The sequence below is a fragment of the Centropristis striata genome, chromosome 1 (genome assembly GCF_030273125.1).
Source record: "Centropristis striata isolate RG_2023a ecotype Rhode Island chromosome 1, C.striata_1.0, whole genome shotgun sequence".
NCBI lineage: Eukaryota > Metazoa > Chordata > Actinopteri > Perciformes > Serranidae > Centropristis > Centropristis striata.
In genome coordinates, this window is record NC_081517.1 from 42,815,879 (window position 1) to 42,837,393 (window position 21,515).

Consider the following 21,515-nt stretch of genomic DNA (forward strand, 5'->3'; position numbering starts at 1 on the left):
TATTATACAAAGAAGAGAACTGTAACTATAGGGTTTGAAAATAAATATTCAGAGGAAATGTTGCAAGAATTAAAGTCTTATCACTGTGTTTGTAAATGTTATGAATATGTAAAGGTAAGGCCTGCTCTGGTCTGAGATCCAGGCTCCAGGTTTTCATTACCTGTTAGTGTATTTAACAATATATCATACACTCTTTCACAGCAATGAAAACATTTACATTTACATTTACATTTAGTCATTCAGCAGACGCTTTTATCCAAAGCAAACAAAGAAAAAAAGAGCTATTAGTGCATCAATAAGTGCTAGTGACATTGCAACATTGCAGGCATTTCAAGCATGCTTTAGTTAACTCTGTGTCTATTAACTAACAAAAAACAGGGGAATAAAATAGTCATATATTCTACACAAATGGTTTCATTATATAATATTTTTCTTGAAAAGCATGCAACCTTAAACCCATTTAATTTTCATCCAATTAATCATCAAAAATGTATTTTAAAATGGCCAGGTTATTTCAATAAAACGTAACACAAACATACTCTGCAAATTCTGTGTTTTATAATGCTTTTTATTTAATCCTGTTTTTAGCTTTTTGGCTGTCATGAAGCATAACAAAAGTGCAGAGTTATACAGAGCCAGAACAGTGCATCATGCAGTAATTTCCCTAAAACTAACAATGTCATAAAAAAGATCAGAATTTATTATTAGAAGGCTTAGTTTTTCTAATTATGTTGACTATAATGATGAGAAGATTCTAAAATCTAAACACAGAGGTCACTACTCTCTCTGACCCGTCAAAAGTTATTTAGAAGCAAAGCGTCCTCCAATTTAGAACTGGGAAGGACAAAATAAACAAATATAAATTTAACAAAAAGCTACAAGTGCTAGTTGGATGAACTCAGGGGTTTCCTCTTCTCCAGTTTGATCCGGATGCCCTTCTCTGGTCGCAGGATGAGCTCTCCGACCGGCCGCAGGTCTTCTCGTGTTTGACAAGCTTCAACACTAAAGTTACGCAGAACGTACGCCAAGACCACTTTCTCTTCCATGAGTGCAAAACGCTGACCTGAGAACCATTAAAGAGAAACACACATTGAGAAATGTACGAATGGAGACAGTTCCAGTTAACTACTGTTATGACTGTGGTCATTATTATAGTTATTATTAACAAACTGCATTTGTATGTGTGCTCTGTGTTTTTGTTTTCCTTTTTTATATGCAGATCGGAGTGTGCCATAGCCGTGGTGTTATTGGTGGAGAGGTTCCAGGCCTGGGCCGGGATTGGCTGCAGTCGGTACCACCTGGTTTAAATGGAGCCAAGATGGCGGCCGCCAGTGGCAGCAGGCATTTCCTCACCCTCCTCTAAATATTACCTATTCTTCAAGCTAATCTTTGTTTGTGGCTACTTGGGAGATGGGGAAGATGGGGCCTTTTCATGTTGTACTCTAGGCCAGCTATTCTCAACCTTAGGGTCGGGACCCCAATTGGGGTCGCAAGATGATTTCTGGGGGTCGCCAAATCATTTTGGAAGTCAGCTCTGTCTCCACTGTGTTAAAGTGTTCATGTGTTTTAGTCTTTTTGGTCATTTATTGTCTTTTTTTGGTAATTTTGTGTCTTTTTTTGGTTATTTTGTTTATTTTCTGGTGAATTTGTGTCTTTTTTGGTCATTTTGTTTCCTTTTTTGGTCATTTTGTGTCTTTTTTGATCATTTTGTTTCTTTTTTTGGGCCATTTTGTGTCGTTTTGGGTCAATTTATGTCTTTTTGTGGTCATTTTGTGTCTTTTTTTTGGTCAATTTGAGTCCTTTTTTGCTTAATTTGCTTAACTTGTAATTTTTTGGTCATTTTTTGTGTCTTTTTTGATCATTTTGTGTCATTTTGTGGTCAATTTGATTCTTTTTTGGGTAATGGGTCTTTTCTGACAAATCCCAAAGTTTCAAGTTGTTACTCTCCAAGGAGTCTCTGGCTTGAAGCTGACTGTTACACACTCAGGAGGTCAGAATGGACCTTTAAACTGATAGCAAAGGACTTCGATTAAAAGTAACAATAAAATATAAAGTGAGCGGGGGTCGCGGACAACATGCATGTTAAATTGGGGGTCGCGACTCAAAAAGGTTGAGAACTACTGCTCTAGGCCCCCTAGACTGGGGCAGAACGCTACAAATGAAGCCCGTCCTGTTCTTACCGATACAGTTGCGAAGTCCAGCGGAGAAGGGGATGTACGCATATGGAGGCCTTCCCACTGAGTTCTCAGGGAGGAAGCGTTCAGGCCTGAACTCTTCAGGGTCAGGGAAGTACCGCGGGTCACGGTGGAGAGCATACGTGATGATGATGGCATTGGCACCTTTGGGCACCTTGAAACCCTCTACAGGTACAAAAGAAAATGGTTATTACTTATCACTTAACGAACATGGTCTCACAGGAATCCGTGAAATAGCCACGGATTCGCTTAACTCAAAATCCGTTGAATAGCCACGGAATCACTCAAATTTCCGTGAAACTGACACGGATTGCGCTACAATGCAAGTTAATGACATATAGGAGTCATATCCCGTGGCTATTCCATGGATATTTGTTCCTATTGGTTTGTTCCAAGTCACGTGACTTTCAAGGTCCCGACAGTCAGAACAAAAAACATGGCGGACAGTTCTCTCATTTTTAGTGAAAAAATCAATATTTTGACTTAGTTTCTGCATAAAAATGGATTTTGATCACATTTCTAGCGAGAAATATATGTTTTATTTTCTAAATATTCACTCAGTGAATGTACATAATCACTTTGTATGTTGGAATAGCCACGGGATATGACTGCCATTAACTTGCATTGTAGCGAAATCCGTGTCAGTTTCACGGAAATTTGAGTGATTCCGTGACTATTCCACGGATTTTGAGTTAAGCAAATCCGTGGCTATTTCACGGATTCCTGTGAGACCATGTTGCACTTAACACATGCTACATAACATCATCATGAGCCCATTTACACGTGGTTTTAAAATACGTCTTTGGCAATAGGTAGCTTTGTCACCTCACTTCCTCCTTTGCTTACAAACAAAGATTTTGTTAAAAGATAAATCGAGTGTATCACAAGTTTTGGTCCCATTCCTACAGACTCAGAAACAACACTAATCACATTGTTAATCTCTGAGCTCTGGGGAAGAAGGTGAAATTACTACAACAATGTCAAATGAGCAAGAAACTCATGTTTGTGACTGCTGGTGCCCCCCACAATATTAATATTATGGAGTTGTTTTTCAACAAAACAAATCCAAATCACTGCCATCAATTGCAGTTAGCTGCATAGTTTTACATAAGCAGGGTAGGTGCTATTTGCAAGATGAGGAAACATGCTCACACTCATTTGAACAAAGTTGCTTAAATTATCTGCTTGCAGATAATTTAATTGGCAGGATGCAAATATTTCAGGTGTCTTTAGTCCGTTATGTATTTCCAGAAGCCTAATCCATTTACTGAACTCCCACACTAGCTCCATGGGTGGACTATGAGACAATGGCCCCCTGGGCTTAGATATGCAAAAATCACCACCATCTCTCCCACACAGGAGCAAGAAACACCAACTTTATATAGCTGTTTAACCTCTTTTTGTTGTGGATTTGTGTCTCTTTGTAGTCATTTTGTGTCTCTTTGTAGTTGCTTTGTGTCTCTTTGTAGTCATTTTGTGTCTCTTTGTAGTCATTTTGTGTCTCTTTGTCATCATTGTGTGTCTCTTTGTAGTCATTTTGTGTCTCTCTGTAGTCGCTTTGTGTCTCTTTGTAGTTGCTTTGTGTCTCTTTGTAGTCATTTTGTGTCTCTTTGTAGTTGCTTTGTGTCTCTTTGTAGTCATTTTGTGTCTCTTTGTAGTTGCTTAGTGTCTCTTTGTAGTCATTTTGTGTCTCTTTGTAGTTGCTTAGTGTCTCTTTGTAGTTGTTTTGTGTCTCTTTGTAGTCATTTTCTGTCTCTTTGTAGTTGCTTTGTCTCTTTGCAGTCATTTTGTGTCTCTTTGTGGTCGTTTTGTGTCTCTTTGTAGTTGCCTTGTGTCTTTTTTTGAATGTTTTGCCCTTTTCATAGTTGTTGTGAGTCTCTTTTTGTCGTCTCTTTGCAGGTGTTTTGCATCACTTTGTAGTCTTTGTGTGTGTTTTTGTAGTTGCTTAGTGTCTCTTTGTAGTTGTTTTGTGTCTCTTTGTAGTTGCTTTGTCTCTTTGCAGTCATTTTGTGTCTCTTTGTGGTCGTTTTGTGTCTCTTTGTAGTTGCCTTGTGTCTTTTTTTGAATGTTTTGCCCTTTTCATAGTTGTTGTGAGTCTCTTTTTGTCGTCTCTTTGCAGGTGTTTTACATCACTTTGTAGTCTTTGTGTGTCTCTTTGTTGTTGTTTGTGCTTCTTTTTGCTCCTTCTGAGTCTCTTTCTGGTTATTTTGAATCTCTTTGAGTGACATTTTGTAGATGAAGGCCAGGGCTCCCCTGGGTCTGGGTCCTGAAGGCCCGTTCAGGAATCCACCCATAGTAGCTCCTATAGTTTTCTCCTATATAAGCTTTTCCTTTTCAATCAAAGAATGGCACCTTTTCTTGGCTTTCCATTTCTCAACTTAACATAATGATATACCGTAAAGCACCATTCACTCCTTAACAGCATTAACAGACTATTTACCACATGTTGCAGTCCACAGGGGTCTTGTTTTATAAATTCAAAGAAAATGTAAAAAAAAATCGGGGAAGAGACGGCTCCAACAGCACCGTACTATAAATGTTATGTGACAAAGAAACCTATTTTTCAAATGACAATGACAGAGGAAGCCTGGCCTCCCCTGGCTTCTCATAAAAAATACCACTGCCTTGGGGGATTTGCACTCAGCAAATGAATGTTTCATTCGAGTGTCATCACTCATCTGTAACTCACTGATATGGCAGTCTTCACCGATGCTGCGGGCGAAGAAAGGCACAGAGGGAAACAGTCGCAGGGCCTCCTTGATCACACACTCCAGGTATTTGAGCTTCTTCAGGTCCTCCATGTTGACGGGCCGGTCGGATGAACCTTTGCACAGGAAAGAGAAAGAAAACCCTGTTAACGTCGTCAACACAGATAAACAGAACAATGGAAACCAGTTCTCAGGTCAGACGCTCATTAACAGGATTGCTGTTGCACTTTCTCCTACTTATATATCCTTGACATATTCCCTACTTTCCTCACCTTCTACACCAGATAAGGATATCAAGGAACTGTATTGTTTATGTTAAATAGATAACATATATGATAAGAGAACAGAGTCTTTCAGTGTTTCCTCGAGGAGGAGGTTTTTTGCAGCAGCCGGGGTAAAAGGTTGTTTGTCACACTCAACTGCAAAATAAACTTTAGAACCAGTGTTTCCCACAGGATTTTCTGAGACTATGACTGGGGGACCCAAACAAAGTAGGGGGGTCCGGGGGCATGGTCCCTCCAAGAATTTTTTTTTGCAATAAAAGCACATTTTAATGCCACTATTCCATCTGAATCATTGCATATTTTAATTCTATGTTTTATTTGAGGTATCATATTTTAATAATCTTCCTGTAAATGATGTGGTGGACTCTGTTAACACATCCAAATGCTGTGTTATGCTTTTATTTTGAAGGCGGGTCTAACAGGTCCATCCTGAATCCTTAGTAAATACAAGCAGTGGCAGCCGCCACTACTGAATAATTATAGCAGAAACCCTGTCTTTACTGCAAGCATTTCTATAAGACTAAATTGCTCCTTAACCCTTTATCAGGCAAAGAACTATATTTGGTAACTTCAGGTAATATTTCGAGAAAAAAGTTGCAAATTTACTAGATTAAAGTGGCAAATCTACAAGAAAAAAAGTTGCAGATTTACAAGAAAAAAGCAACTTCCCATCTCCCAGATTCACCACTTTAACCCTTAATAGGACACTCATTGAAATACTTGCAAATTCCAAATTTCAACCCTAGAGAATATTGGAGGATATTACATACAGCCAGAATGTGTAAAAAAAACATACAAAAATAATATTTTGAGAAAAAAATTTACGAGATTAAAGTGGCAAATCTACAAGACAAAAAATGCGTAGATTTATGAGATTTAAAGTGGTGAATCTGGGAGAAAAAAGTTGGTTTTCCCACTTTTTTCTTGTAAATCTGCGACTTTATTCGCGCAGATTTGCCACTTTAAATCTCTTAAATCTGCGACTTTTTTTCTCGTAGATTTGCCTCTTTAATCTAGTAAATTTGCAACTTTTTTCTTGAAATATTGCCTGAAGTTACCAAATATAGTTCTTTGCCTGATAAAGGGTTAAACGTACTACTGTTAACAAAACACATTAATTGTACAACTAGGTGCTTTTAGGCAACATAATTACTGATTTTACATTGAAAAAGTAAGGTTGAATATTCCCAAAATGAATGCTTCTATGCTTGAGGACAAGTTTAGACGGTGCATGTGTTACTACTACAAGGCCAATTCACTGACGTCATGGAAAAATGCATGGAGGCCATGGTAAATCCACACGGCAGGGAAAGTAATTCAATTATTCTCTATGTATTTTGGCAAGGATTTCCACGGCTATTATCCCTGTGTAAGCTCCTCTTGATTTGTAAAGAACAAATGAATCGGAGCAAAGATGAGTCAAAAAGGACTTCGGGCGGGAAAACAAATGATGTCATGAAAGTGAGAAGGTGTGCGGTGACGGGGGAGAGGGCATGTTACTGTTACCGAACACCTCCTGCAGCTCTTGGTGAACTTTCCTCTGCGCCTCCGGGTGGGAGCCCAGCAGATGTATGGCCCAGTTCATAGAGGCTGCTGTGGTGTCATGTCCCTGCAGAACAAGGGGAGTTAAAGAAAGGAAACAGGACTTTATTTGTGAAATGTAAAGCTGCATGATTGATTTTTTTGTCCACTTGAGCAGCTATTCTCAACCTCAGGACAGAGGATAAAAGCTGCAAACCTTAACCCATAAGAACCCAGACACAGTAATCCTTAAAGGAAAATTATTGGGGATATACCACAGACCAAGTGGACCACATATAACACATTTATGATGTTTTTTCAAAAATACTACCCCTTAACCCATTGACGCCTAAAACTGCCTGTAAAACCTCTGGGCGATTTTAAAATCAGCCCCTAAAACCTGAAGTTTTTCTGGAAATTCAACAGAAGTGTCAATGCTTCCTACTAAATAATAGATTTTTCAGCCTTTGTAGCAGATAGAAATGAAATTCAAAAAGTATTTGAGAGTTTATACAAGTACTACAAAACGACATATCCGCTTTCCAGGCTTCAATGGGTTAATGTCACAGATCTGAGATGTGACATGTGTCACATTGGGCGTTTATGGTATTTATGTTTATGATATTTCTTATTTTACAAATAAAACTAGACAGATTTTCTGCTTACAGAAACACAAATTTGCCTTTTTCTTTGCATCTCCTCAACATATATACAAATAGTGACATTAATAGTGCTGTTTAACCACAATTTTTTTTTTTTAGATTTGTTTTTAAGTAACAAAATAATAATAAATCAAGAATAAATAAATATAAATAACACTGCCTCATTGGATGGCTTCTCAACAAGCTACTGTAGCTGTAGAACACTGAAAAACACACTTATGTGCTTGAGAAAACATACATGAATATTACGAGAACATTTAAAATGTTTGTGACACCCGTGTCACCATAGGTTCTTATGGGTTAAAGGACGTTTATGAAATTGAGATTTGAATATGACACTGAAATTTGTGTTGTTTTTGTGAGGAGGAATACAGCGTGCAAGTGTCACATTCATATGACTTACTAGAGGTGAGGGGAAAAAATCCATACAGCATAGTACTGCAATATTTTGCGTGGCAATATTATATCGATTCATGGCCGCCAAGTATTGATATTTAGTGTTCCGACGGACTGACAGTATTTTCGCCGTTTCCCAGAGGCCATAGTGGGCTCACTTTTAGGAATATATTGGTATCATATGAAACTAGAAGATCTAAGGAATCTATAGGCACCAGCGTCAGGATGTTGTGTTGGGAAGTTGTAGAAATAACGCTGAAAAATTAGGCTTTTTTTATGTTTCATTCAAAAAAATTCAGAGCAGTGAAGCTTAAAGTTGAGGAAAGTTTGAGAAAATGCTGCAGTTGTTGTTGTCCATACATGTTTGATATCAGTTCAGTTCAGTTTGACTCTCATTGTGGAGAAATAAAAAGACTGAAGTGAGATGAATAGACTGAGAATATTCTCTTATCTGACATAACAATTCTTGATTTAATTTAATTTTGTGGACACAAAATACAGTTAAACAGTTAAATCACAATATATTGTATCGCAATACTCACCATATTGCATGCTTAACCCTTTATCAGGCAAAGAACTATATTTGGTAACTTCAGGTAATATTTCGAGAAAGAAGTTGCAAATTTACTAGATTAAAGTGGCAAATCTACAAGAAAAAAATCTCAGATTTAAGAGATTTAAAGTGGCAAATCTCGGCGAAAAAAGTCGCAGATTTACGAGAAAAAAAAGATTCACCACTTTAAATCTCATAGATCTGCGCATTTTTTTCTCGTAGATTTGCCACTTTAATCTCGTAAACTTTTTTCTCAAAATATTATTTTCGTATGTTTTTTTTTTTTTTACACATTCTGGCAGTATGTTATATCCTCCAATATTCTCTAGGGTTGAAATTTGGAATTTGCAAGTATTTCAATGAATCGGGGAGAAAAAAAGTTGCTTTTTTCCCACTTTTTTCTCGTAAAACTGCGACTTTTTTCGCGCAGATTTGCCACTTTAAATCTCTTAAATCTGCGACTATTTGTTCGAAATATTACCTGAAGTTACCAAATATAGTTCTTTGCCTGATAAATGGTTAAACATGCAATGATTTCATATCGTGTCTCAGGTATGGGGTTATAATCGTATCGTGGGGCCTCTGCTGATTCAAACCTCTATGATCTCCTGTGACAAAAGAAATGTGCAGGTGTGTGCAAGGATACATATATAAACAAATAATGTACTTAAAACCACCAACCTCAAACATAAATGTGTCCACTTCTTCCTGAATATCATCATGGCTCATTCTGTTTCCATCCTCATCTGTGGTCTTCAAGAGCATGTCCAGAAAGGCTCGTCTCTTCTTCTGGCCCTGGTCAGAGTCGCTCTCTGACTCAGTGTAGGAAATGTTCTCCGTTCTTTCATGTATCACCTATAAGACCACGTTTTACAAAACAAGAGATCTACTGAACAAGAACTGCCTTCATTTGCTCTACTTTTCACTTGTGTTGCCTTATATGACATACTGTGTCGAAAAATTGGGGAAATGCATATAAAACAAACCTAGATCCAATAATTAAACTGCAGAAAAGAGCTATCAGGATAATAAATGAAGTTGGATACCGTGATTCTACAAATCAGCTTTTTATAAGATCACACACGTTGAAATTTCAGGACATTGTATATTCAAAAACATTAGAAATTATGTTTCGAGTGGTAAACATGTCAATTCCTGTTTGTATTAAAAAAATGTTTAAATTAAGGCGGGGGATTTAGAATTTAAGGGGGTTGCTAATGTTTGAAACTCAGAACTAATCTCAAATACAGATGTGTGTCAGTTTTGGGTGTAAAATTATGGAATGGATTAAATGATGAAATAAAGATGTGTAATTCTATGTTAGTTTTCAAGAAGACTTTAAAATCTAAAATAATCAAGGGTTACAATGAAATTTGATTGAATTTGAGTTTTCAGTTTAAGGTATCATGTGTTTTGTAACAATGTGAATTATTCAGTTAATGTAATGTATATAATGTAATGTATATGCATGTAGATAGTACAGGAGATGCAAAAATAAGCCTTTAGAGCTTCAGCCTATTCCTTTTTCGGTTGCTGTCTGATGGATTCTTTTGTAAAAAAACATGATTTTATTTTGTTGTCTTTGTTTTGTTTGTTTTTGTTGTTGTTGTTGTGTTTTGTAACCAAAATAAAGCATTCATTCATTCAAGTTGGGGTTATGGTAAATGCTGAATATGGATTTTTGCTTCACCTTCCTGTCATAAACACTGAATATCTGCTGTTGGCTCCATTACTCACCTTGGATGTAAAGGAGTGGAGGACCTTGAGGGTCCTGTCGTGCTCTCGGCCCTCACCGAAGTAGTTGTACACAAAGTTGGGCCAGAACCAAGGGGTCCTCTGTCTGCGGCTGACAATGTCGCTCATTCTGAGGACGAAAATGATTGAAAACGACAGAAAAATGAAATAATTTACCATATAATTATTCCATCTTGGTCTCACAGGAATCCGTGAAATAGCCACGGAATCACTCAAATTTCCGTGAAACTGACTACAACTACGCTCCAATGCAAGTTAATGACAGTCATATCCCGTGGCTATTCCAACATACAAAGTGATTACCGTACTTTCCGCACTATAAGGCGCACTGGAGTATAAACCGCAAGAGCTAAATTGAATGATGTGTACATATATAAGCCGCACTGGACTATAAGCCGCAGGTGTTTTAATGTTTAATTACCATATGTAAGGGTTGGTGCACAGAGGGGATGGTCGGGAAAGAGATGGCTGCTTGAGGAAGCTTCTTTTACAGCCAGATTGACTGTCTTTAACTTAAAAGCTGCATCATATGCATTTCTACGTTTGTTTTCCATAATGACGGTTTGTGCATGAAAACTTCCTTTGCACAAACTATCTCGCCGGGGTCGGGGTCCTTCGTCTGCCGCTGATTACGACACGGCGACTCCAACAAACTAAGTAGCTTTCGACACAAATACACACAGACAAGTGAAAAATAGCTTAAAAGTATATGAAGGACCCCGAGCCGATCTGGTACGTACACCTGCCTCCAGCTTTTCCTCCTCGCGGACCGGTCATAGAGCCCATAGAGTTAAAGTTGGTGGACTGTAACCTGTAAAATCCATAGATTTAGGAGGTAACCTAGTGGCCGTTAGCTGTAAAAATCCATAGATTAGCCGCACCGTTATATAAGCCGCAGAATCGAAAAATGGGGAAAAAGGCGCGGTTTATAGTCCGAAAATTACGGTATGTACATTCACTGAGTGAATATTTAGAAAATAAAACATATATTTCTCGCTAGAAATGTGATCAAAATTTTTATATCCATTTTTATGCAGAAACTAAGTCAAAATATAGATTTTTTCACTAAAAATGAGAGAACTGTCCGCCATGTTTTTTGTTCTGACCGCTGGGACCTTGAAAGTCACGTGACTTGGAACAAACCAATAGCCACGGGATATGACTGTCATTAACTTGCATTGTAGCGAAATCCGTGTCAGTTTCACGGAAATTTGAGTGATTCCGTGGCTATTCCACGGATTTTGAGTTAAGCGAATCCGTGGCTATTTCACGGATTCCTGTGAGACCATGTTCAATTATTCCCTTATAATCTCCTGTATTTGTCTGGTGGAAAGTGAATTAAATGAACTCACTTGTACACACTCTTCACATACACTGAGTCAGAATTACTCTGGGCGTACACTTTCTTTCCCATTGCAGTTTCTGAAAAAAAACATTGTTTGTTGGGCATCTTTCTTATTGGGTAAAAGGCTCATCCATTCATGCACACATTTACAAAACCAGTTCTCAGGTCAGACGCTCATTAACAAGATTGCTGTTGCACTTTCTCCTACTTATATATCCTTGACATATTCCCTACTGTCCTCACCTTCTACACCAGATAAGGATTGTTTATGTTTATGTTATAAAATTTATAACGATGAATGACGGAACAATTCTTACCTATTTTTTTGTTCAAACGATATGTCATTGTACACAAAATGAACCCAGAATGTGTACATTGTACATTGTATGTATATATATATATATATATATATATATATATATAAAGATCATTCTGACTGTACTGCACTTTCAAAATAAAAAAAGTAAAGTAGTGTGTACATTGTATGATAGTTTAATTGTGCAATAAAAGCTTGTATATATATATATATATATATATATATATATATATATAAATAATATATATAAATAAATAAAGATCATTATGACTGTACTGCACTTTCAAAATAAAAAAGGAAAGAAGTGTGTACATTGTATGATAGTTTAAAAGTGCAATAAATACAACACATATATATATATATATATATATAAAGATCATTCTGACTGTACTGCACTTTCAAAATAAAAAAAGTAATTGTGCAAAAAAAATGAGAAATGTCATTGTCGTATAAAAATAATTTTTATTATTTAAATCAATGTATTTGTATCTTCCAAATATACTTAAATGAGATGTTTTAATGATCTAAAATAAATATTTTGAATGCTTAAATATCATCTTTGCCATTTGTTAATGTGCTAATGTGCCCCTCTGATTAAACACTGGCCCCTCCTTGGCCCCCACAGTAAAACTGGTCTAGAACCGCCACTGCAAGGCATATATATATATACTCACCACAGATAATGTCCAGGGCACACAAGGTCACGTGACTGAAGCAGTCAAATGAACCCTCACCCACCTTCTTCTCCAGCTTCTCCACCAGGATCTCTGCCTGCTCGTTCATCACTTCCAAGAAGTCCGTCAGGATGGAGAAGTGGAAGGTGGGAGTCAACATCTTCCGCCGCTGACGCCACTTAGAGCCGGTGCTGAGCAAAAGAAGAAAAAGTTTTCAGAGTGACAAAGAACCCAAAACCTAAGTGTATGTTCTTATTTATAATTTGGATTCTTAATTCTTATTGGCTGCAGGTTGTCCACTAACCCTTTATCAGGCAAAGAACTATATTTGGTAACTTCAGGTAATATTTCGAGAAAAAAGTTGCACATTTACTAGATTAAAGTGGCAAATCTACAAGAAAAAAAGTCGCAGATTTACGAGATTTAACGTGGCAAATCTGCGTGAAAAAAGTCGCAGATTTACGAGAAAAAAGTGGGGAAAAAGCAACTGTTTTCTCCCAGATTCACCACTTTAAATCTCATAAATCTGCACATTTTTTTCTCGTAGATTTGCCACTTTAATCTCGTAAACCTTTTTCTCAAAATATTATTTTCGTATGTTTTTTTTACACATTCTGGCTGTATGTAATATCCTCCAATATTCTCTAGGGTTGAAATTTGGAACTGCAAGTATTTCAATGAGTGTCCTATTAAGGGTTAAAGTGGTGAATCTGGGAGAAAAAAGTTGCTTTTTTCCACTTTTTTCTCATAAATCTGGGACTTTTTTCGCTCAGATTCACCACTTTAAATCTCATAAATCTGCTCATTTTTTTCTCGTAGATTTGCCACTTTAATCTCGTAAACCTTTTTCTCAAAATATTATTTTCGTATGGTTTTTTTACACATTCTGGCAGTATGTAATACCTCCAATATTCTCTAGGGTTGAAATATGGAATCTGCAAGTATTTCAATGAGTGCCCTATTAAGGGTTAACCCTCCTGTTATGTTGTGGGTCAAATTGACCAATTTTAAAATTAAAAAATTGAGAAAGAATAGTAAAAAGTATTTTTCTGGGATGAAACTTCTTCTGCTTGGCGTAATAGGTGTAATCAACATATAAAATGAAAATGGTTCATTTCACATATCACTTTTTACACTTACACACTTCTCTAGCACCACCCTCTGGCTGTTATTTGTATTTTTTAATGTGAACACTTCAACTCAGAACCTGCTTAGACTCAGGCCATGTCTACAGATTGCCCTGGGAAATAGCTGTGGTCCTATTATTGTTCTCTATTCTTCAACACTTATCTATTATTTCTAGGCTCAGTTTGATCCCACCTGCGGCCTTCATTAGTCTTGATAGATTTCCAATAATATTCAGCTTTCAGTGGGCATTAAAGTCACATTAAAACATCCTGTTGTCTTTTATTATGATTAGAATTTGGACACAAGTTCTCCAAAACAATGACGTATCGAAGCATTCACCAATAGCTTCATCGTGTGGCCTTACCACCATATTGGTGGTAAGGCCTTACCACCATATTGGTGGTAAGGCAGATAACTGCTGTATCCCTTTTATCAGGCAAAGAACTATATTTGGTAACTTCAGGTAATATTTCGAGAAAAAAGTTGCAAATTTACTAGAAAAAAAGTTGCAAATTTACTAGATTAAAGTGGCAAATCTACAAGAAAAAAAGTCGCAGGTTTAAGAGATTTAAAGTGGCAAATCTGTGCGAAAAAAGTTGCAGATTTATGAGAAAAAAGTGTGAGAAAAGCAACTTTTTTTCTCCTAGATTCACCACTTTAACCCTTAATAGGACACTCATTGAAATACTTGCAAATTCCAAATTTCAACCCTAGAGAATATTGGAGGATATTACATACAGCCAGAATGTGTAAAAAAAAAACATACAAAAATAATATTTTGAGAAAAAAGTTTACGAGATTAAAGTGGCAAATCTGATTAAAGTGATGAATCTGGGAGAAAAAAATTGCTTTTTTTCCACTTTTTTCTCATAAATCTGCGACTTTTTTAGCGCAGATTTGCCACTTTAAATCTCTTAAATCTGCAACTTTTTTTTTGTAGATTTGACACTTTAATCTAGTAAATTTGCAACTTTTTTCTCGAAATGTTACCTGAAGTTACCAAATATAGTTCTTCGCCTGATAAAGGGTTAACGTAATATCCAATGGTAACTAAATCATTGTTGTTGTATAGATGGGGATGCTTAACAAGTCTGCAGCATTTCAAACAATTTCACCTGCAGCTGGTGCTAAAATATTTGGAAAATTTCTGTTGTAGAAGCAGCTGCAACTAAAAGATCCCAGCTTTTATGTGCATTTTCCTCAAGAAATGCAAAATCTAGTTAATTGTATTCATTTATTTCATGTCAATGTTCTTGTTGTTTTCAAACCAAAAGCTGTCTGAGTTTATATACCTGGAGTATGTTTTTTTCTCTTCATAAATGCAAGATTCTTGATGTTTTCATCTTTTTTTTTTATCCTCACTGGCTGTTTTTACAGTATTTACCTGGTAAGAAGGCCAGTTCCAAGCCAAGGGTGGAGAAAGCTGTAGGCATAGGCTTTGTCCATATGAATGGAGTTGGTCAGAACTGTCTACAAATGACAACAGCAAAACAAGAAAGAAAATGTCATGAAGCTTAATCATTTAAAGAGCAGAGCAGTTATTCAATGTATAGTGTAAAAGTCCAATGAGATCCTAAACAGAGCGTGTTGTCACAGAGCGAGTAACAAGGTAAAGGTCAGCTTGTGTTGTTCTGCTGTTTAGCTTTAGTGCTTTAGCTCAGCTATTCTCAACCTTGGGGTCGGGACCCCAATTGGGGTCGCGAGATGATTTCTGGGGGTCGCCAAATCATTTTGGAAGTCAGCTCTGTCTCCACTGTGTTAAAGTGTTCATGTGTTTTAGTCTTTAGTCTTTTTTTGGTAATTTTGTTTCCTTTTTTTGGTCAATTTGTGTCTTTTTATAGTAATTTTGTGTCTTTTTTTAAAAATAATTTTGTGGTCAATTTGTGTCTTTTTTGGTCATTAGTGTCTTTTTTTTTGGTAATTTGTGTCTTTTTTTGGTAATTTTGTGTCTTTTTTGGTCATTTTGTGTCTTTTTTGGTCATTTGTGTCTTTTATTGTTCATTTTGTCTTTTTTGGTCATTTGTCTTTTTTTGGTCATTTTGTGTCTTTTTTTGGTCATTTTGTGTCTTTTTTGATCACTTTGTCTTTTTTTAGTCATTTTGTGTCTTTTTTTGATCATTTTGTTTCTTTTTTGGTCATTTTGTGTCTTTTATTGGTCATTTTGTGTCTTTTTTTGGTCAATTTGTGTCTTTTTTTTGGTCATTTTGAGTCTTTTTGTGGTCATTTTGTTTCTTTTTTGGTGATCTTAACTGTGTGTGTGAGATTGTGTTCAGTGAGCGGGGGTCGCGGACAACATGCATGTTAAATTGGTGGTCGCGACTCAAAAAGGTTGAGAACTACTGCTTTAGCTTATGCTTAAATAAATGTGCAAGTTGTTTTAGATGCATGAATATACACACACTTTGACTGTAACTGCTTTATCATCATGAATAAAAATGAAACCTTTATTCACTGAGAAGACTTGCTGCATAAAGCAGCTATTCTCAACCTTGGGGTCGGGACCCCAATTGGGGTCACGAGATGATTTCTGGGGGTCGCCAAATCATTTTGGAAGTCAGCTCTGTCTCCACTGTGTTAAAGTGTTCATGTGTTAATGTGTTTTAGTCTTTTTGGTCACTTAATGTCTTTTTTTGTTCATTTTGTGTCTTTTTTTAATCATTTTGTGGTCAATTTGTGTCTTTTTAGGTCATTTTGCGTCTTTTTTTAATCATTTTGTGGTCAATTTGTGTCTTTTTTGGTCATTTTGTTTCCTTTTTTTGGTCATTTTGTGTCTTTTTTGGTCATTTTGTTTCCTTTTTTTAGTCATTTTGTGTCTTTTGTGGGTAATTTTGTGTCTTTTTTGGTCAATTTGTGTCTTTTTTTGGTCATTTTGTATCTTTTTTTGGTAATTTTGTGTCTTTTTTGGTCTATTTGTATTTTTTTGGTCATTTTGTATCTTTTTTTGGTCATTTTGTGTCTTTTTGGGGTCATTTTGTTGGTGATCTGAACTTTGCGTGTGAGATTGTGTTCAGTGAGTGGGGGTCATGGACAACATGTATGTTAAATTGGGGGTCACGACTCAAAAAGGTTGAGAACTACTGGCATAAAGCACATACAGTTCTGGAAAAAAAAAAGAGAGACCACTCTCACAAATGTTTCTTAAATCGGCATCTCTACATCTATGGCAGCCGGTCCACTCCAGTGTTTGTTCAATTCCAACCATAGACTGTATATAAATAATGGACGTAGTCACCGTGACGTCACCCAACACAAGCCTCCTCATTCTACTTAAAGTAGAGATTAGAACTTAAGATTGTAAAAAACACTGCTGTGATTAACCCTTTATCAGGCGAAGAACTTTATTTGGTAACTTCAGGTAATATTTTGAGAAAAAAGCTGCAAATTTACTAGATTAAACTGGCAAATCTACAAGAAAAAAAAGTAGCAGATTTAAGAGAAAAAAGTGGGAAAAAAGCAACTTTTTTCTCCCAGATTCACCACTTTAAATCTCACAAATCTGCACATTTTTTTCTTGTAGATTTGCCACTTTAATCTCGTAAACTTTTTTCTCAAAATATTATTTTCGTATGTTTTTTTTTACACATTCTGGCAGTATGTAATATCCTCCAATATTCTCTAGGGTTGAAATTTGGAATTTGCAAGTATTTCAATGAGTGTCCTATTAAGGGTTAAAGTGCTGAATCTGGGAGAAAAAAGTTGCTTTTTTCACGCTTTTTTCTCGTAAATCTGCAACTTTTTTTGCGCAGATTTGCCACTTTAAATCTCTAAAATCTGCAACTTTTTTCTAGTAAATTTGCAACTTTTTTCTCGAAATATTACCTGAAGTAACCAAATATAGTTCTTTGCCTGATAAAGGGTGAAAGATTGAGATCATCCCACCAATAATGATTTCTTAACACTTCCTAAGTTGAAACATTAGTGTTGTGTTGTTTAAAAATGAACATGAACATGTTTTCTTTGCATTATTCGAGTTCTGAAAATGTTGAGTTCTTTTTTTTTATTTTGACCAATTGTCATTTTCTGCCAATAAATGCTCTAAATGTCATTTTAATTTCACATTTGAGAGGAATGTTGTCAGCACTTTATAGAATGAAACAAAAATGTTCACATTACTTAAATAGTAAAACCAGCGAAACTAATCATTTTGAAGTGGTCTATTAACTTTTGTACTTTCTGTATTCACAAGATAAGGCTACTACCTACTGTATGCATACTTGGAATAAATGTGGAATTATCGGCCAAGTTACACTGTAACAAATTTCTGTAAGAAAACAGCCAAATTGTGACAGTAACATACTGTTTTCCATTAAAAAGGTATTATACTGTAGAAAACAATGCATTCTGGGCAGTATTTGTAGGTAGCTTGCCGTTTCCCATAAAATATATGAAAATATATATATGATATTTTCTAAGTCTCTTCTTGTCCACATTTTTTAATGGCTGTATTTTACTTAACTAACTCATTCAGGATATGTTATATTAAAATTACTGAGGTTATTGTGAAGACAGCGCTTAGTTTGTAGTAATTGGCTTTCAGACAGTAATATGCTCTAATTACAAAAAATGACTGCATTGTATACTGCTACAATATTACAACTAGCTTCAGCACTATACTGTGTTTTAGTCTACTGTAAAAATCAATGAAATGCAGGATTGTTCTGTAATTCAGTATGTGGTTTTATCACAGTAACATACTGTAAAGTAGATAACAGTAGAGGAACTGTAACATTAACAGTAGAACGCTGGCAACCCTGCTGCCAGTATTTTACTGTTAATTTACAAGACAATTGTTTACAGTGTACCTCAACAGTTTCAGCATGAAACAGAACTACAAATGGGACGGGTCCGACCCAGAGTTTAAAGAGAGGTGCATCCCAGAATGTGGTGGTGAAATCCTCAATTTGACGAAAGAAATCTGAAACAAAGAGGGAAAAAATCTAGATGGGAGCTTAAAGTAGGCATCAGTTATGTCAGTCAATTAAATAAACTATCCTATGTACTAAACTACGCACAAAAAGTAAGGCAATTTGTGTTGGGTAGATTATTTTGTTATTGTAACAATGCTTTTTGGCAATAAATCTTATACCGTTGGAAAGCCTGAAGTCTCCCCTTTTAAATGGTACCACATGTGTAAGGAACATGCATTTGTGGGAAAAGCAGCAGAGCTGAGTATGTAGGCTGCACCAAAGAAAAATGTGCCAAATCTTCTCATTATTTTGCTGTTGCTATTGACTCTTATTTTGAGCTTTTGGTACTCCCAGGTGCTGCCAATCAGAAACTTGATTGGCAGCACCTGTGAGAATGGGCCCTGCTACAGTATGTAGTCAATAGAGTCAGTACAGTTGGTGTCTGTTCCACCATCACACTGGTGGAGGCAGTTTGATGTTGGGCGGTATCTCCCTCACTGGAAAAACGAGGCTCGTCATCATTGGAGGCAATCTCAATGCAGAGAGATATCGAGATGAGATTCTGCAACCAGTGGCAATCCCATATCTCCACATTCTGGGCGTGCTTTTCGTGCCAGTGTGACCAACACAACCAGGTTGGCTGACTTACGACAAATGCTGGTTGAAGAATGGGATGCCAACCCACAGCAGCATGTGACCAGGCTGGTGACCAGCATGAGGAGGAGGTGCCAGGCTGTTGTGGCTGTATATGGTTATTCCACATGCAACTGAGGCTCATGTTCCTTAAATTAATGAATTTTTGAATTGCCAATATGTCTTGTTTCTTCAAACTTCAATCATCCAATCCACCAAACCCCAAACAAGAGTCAATGGCAAAGTAGCATTCTTTTATTGGCAGAGAAGATTTGGCACATTTTTCTTTGGTGCAACCTACATACTCAGCTCTGCTGATAATCCCACAAATGGATGTTCCCTACACATGTGGTACCTTTTCAGAGGGGAGGCTTCAGGCTTTCCAACGGTATAAGATTTATTGCCAAAAAGCATTGTTACAACGAAAAAATAATCTACCAAACACAAATTGCCTTACTTTTTGTGCGTAGTTTATATTGATTTCTTTCTTACCTCCTGCATTGGGCTTGAACTGCAGTGCATTTCCAACAAAGAGATACGTCCCCTCCGCCTGAGGAATGGGCTTCATTGTAAACCATTTGTGCAGATAATCGCTGAGCAGCTTGTAGGTGATATAGGTCAGAGTAGCCAGGAAGATGCTGATACCAAGTAAAGGTATCGAGTAACTGCCGAGTAAAACCGACATCTTTTTTGCTGTTTGTGTGTCCAGTGTGTGTGTGTGTTTAGACCTTCTGTACCTTTGTTACTTTACACTGCTAGCAACATGTGACGTGTAATCTTTGCTTTTGCTCCTCCTTTCCTCTGAGGTCAATCCACTGATAGGTGACTGTGCTAAGGGGCCCACTGTGTTGTCTTTTATGCTTCTTGTGAATGTACTTGAACACTTTTTTTTAAAAGGAAACTAAAGATACATAACATGGGATATAGTAAATAAATACACTACTGGTCAAAAGTTTTAGAACACACCAACTTTTCCAGAATTTAATTGAAAATTATGCAGTTTAATGTCTCAGTCTACTCTGAAATTAATGCACATTTGCAACATTTAAAATTCTTTATTGAGCATGATAGTGTTTTGAAAATAAAAAAAAGATTCAAAATCACATTTTATGTTGAACTAAAGGACTAAAAAAAGACACAAAATGACCCAAAAAAAGACACAAAATGACAAAAAAATACATGAAAATAATTCAAAAATGGACAAAATAGCCCAAGACTCCATAGAGTTAAGTTGTTAACCCATTTCTTGTTCCCTGAAAAAGGCCTACTTGTATAATTCTGAAATGTACATTATTTTCCAGTTTTGGTTAAGCTTACCTTTTTTTTATTTACCTCTGGCAGTTCACCACTTACCTTTGTACCCTTTCAAGCTGTTCATTTGACTTGAACTGCTTGAATTTCAATAAAAAACTGGAAAAATTGGGGTGTTCTAAAACTTTTGACCGGTAGTGTACATGTGAGAACTAAATAATGTCAATAAAAATACTGACCTGCTAAATATAAATTATATAATAAAGCTGTCAATCATTTACCTAGTGATATCTGGTTTGACTACAGGCCTCAGTCGTATTTATTCTCTCCTCGCATGGCAACTGTCAGGTCAGGTCCAACCCCATTGGTTAATAAATAACAGCCTTACCTTTGTGCCACTAATCTTTTATGATTTAAAAAAAATGTTATATAATGAATGTAAACAAGTCAGATAAGACATTTTATTGATAGTTGACCCTAAAAGTCTCTTTGCAGAAGATTTTAATTAAATATTTTTTAATCAATCACCAGAGCATTTAGGCCACAACTTTTTCAGTCAAGTTTTACTATATAGAATTATAATTTTCTTTATTTATAGACACCAAATTACCAAGTCATTTTTTGCTGTTTATAAATGCAATATATTGCTGTTTAAAATGTCTTTATAAAAGCCCAGACCACATTTTGAAAATAGATAATAACACATTTTATTTGTAAAGCACTTTTCATACAGAAACCTCAAAGTGCTACAGAAACCAGAAACAAACAAACAAACAAAAAGACTAAGAGAAAACTCATTAAAATCAGCAGTAGATAAAAAAGACACAGGTAATAAAGTACATTATTAAGAGATTAAGGTGCAGAGACAATAATAAAAACATCTAGGGACAACCTAAAAATGCCTCCCTCATAATAGATCATAAAAGTGTTAAGTAAGTAAGCACAATTATTTTATTTTAACCCTTTAAAGTATGTAGCTAAGTAAGTGACGTCAGTAACTAATAGGCCTTCTGCCCTAGTAAGTTAAATAAAAGTAAAATATGTAAGTTGCTAAATAAGTAACTTCAATTATTAACTAATACTCCTCCTAGGTAGTTAGCTAGCTAATTAACTAGCCGTTTTTCATGGTTTTCTTGATCATGATTTTGGTTATTATCAAGAAAACCATGAAAAAATGATATCAGCTC

General features: G+C 36.1%; 1 protein-coding gene across 1 annotated transcript; it reads right to left on the reverse strand.

The window, feature by feature from the left end:
- Positions 1-441: 441 nt before the first annotated feature.
- On the reverse strand, positions 442-19,810 carry LOC131979197 (cytochrome P450 4V2). Its single transcript, XM_059343136.1, has 11 exons — positions 19,570-19,810; positions 18,340-18,452; positions 14,922-15,007; positions 12,410-12,600; positions 11,427-11,496; positions 10,057-10,183; positions 9,001-9,174; positions 6,694-6,796; positions 4,885-5,019; positions 2,181-2,360; positions 442-1,063 (listed from the first exon to the last, which is right to left on the reverse strand). The coding sequence occupies exons 1-11, from the start codon at positions 19,760-19,762 to the stop codon at positions 885-887; spliced, it is 1,551 nt and encodes a 516-aa protein (XP_059199119.1). The 5' UTR covers positions 19,763-19,810; the 3' UTR covers positions 442-884.
- Positions 19,811-21,515: the final 1,705 nt, after the last annotated feature.

Coding starts and splice junctions, on each gene's coding strand:
- LOC131979197 (XM_059343136.1), bottom strand. CDS start 19,762: ATGTCGGTTTTACTCGGCAGTTACTCGATACCTTTACTTGGTATCAGC. Junction 5,020..6,693: donor AGAGCTGCAGGAGGTGTTCG/GTAACAGTAACA, acceptor TCCTGTGCAAAG/GTTCATCCGACCGGCCCGTC. Junction 2,361..4,884: donor CGGTGAAGACTGCCATATCA/GTGAGTTACAGA, acceptor TTGTACCTGTAG/AGGGTTTCAAGGTGCCCAAA.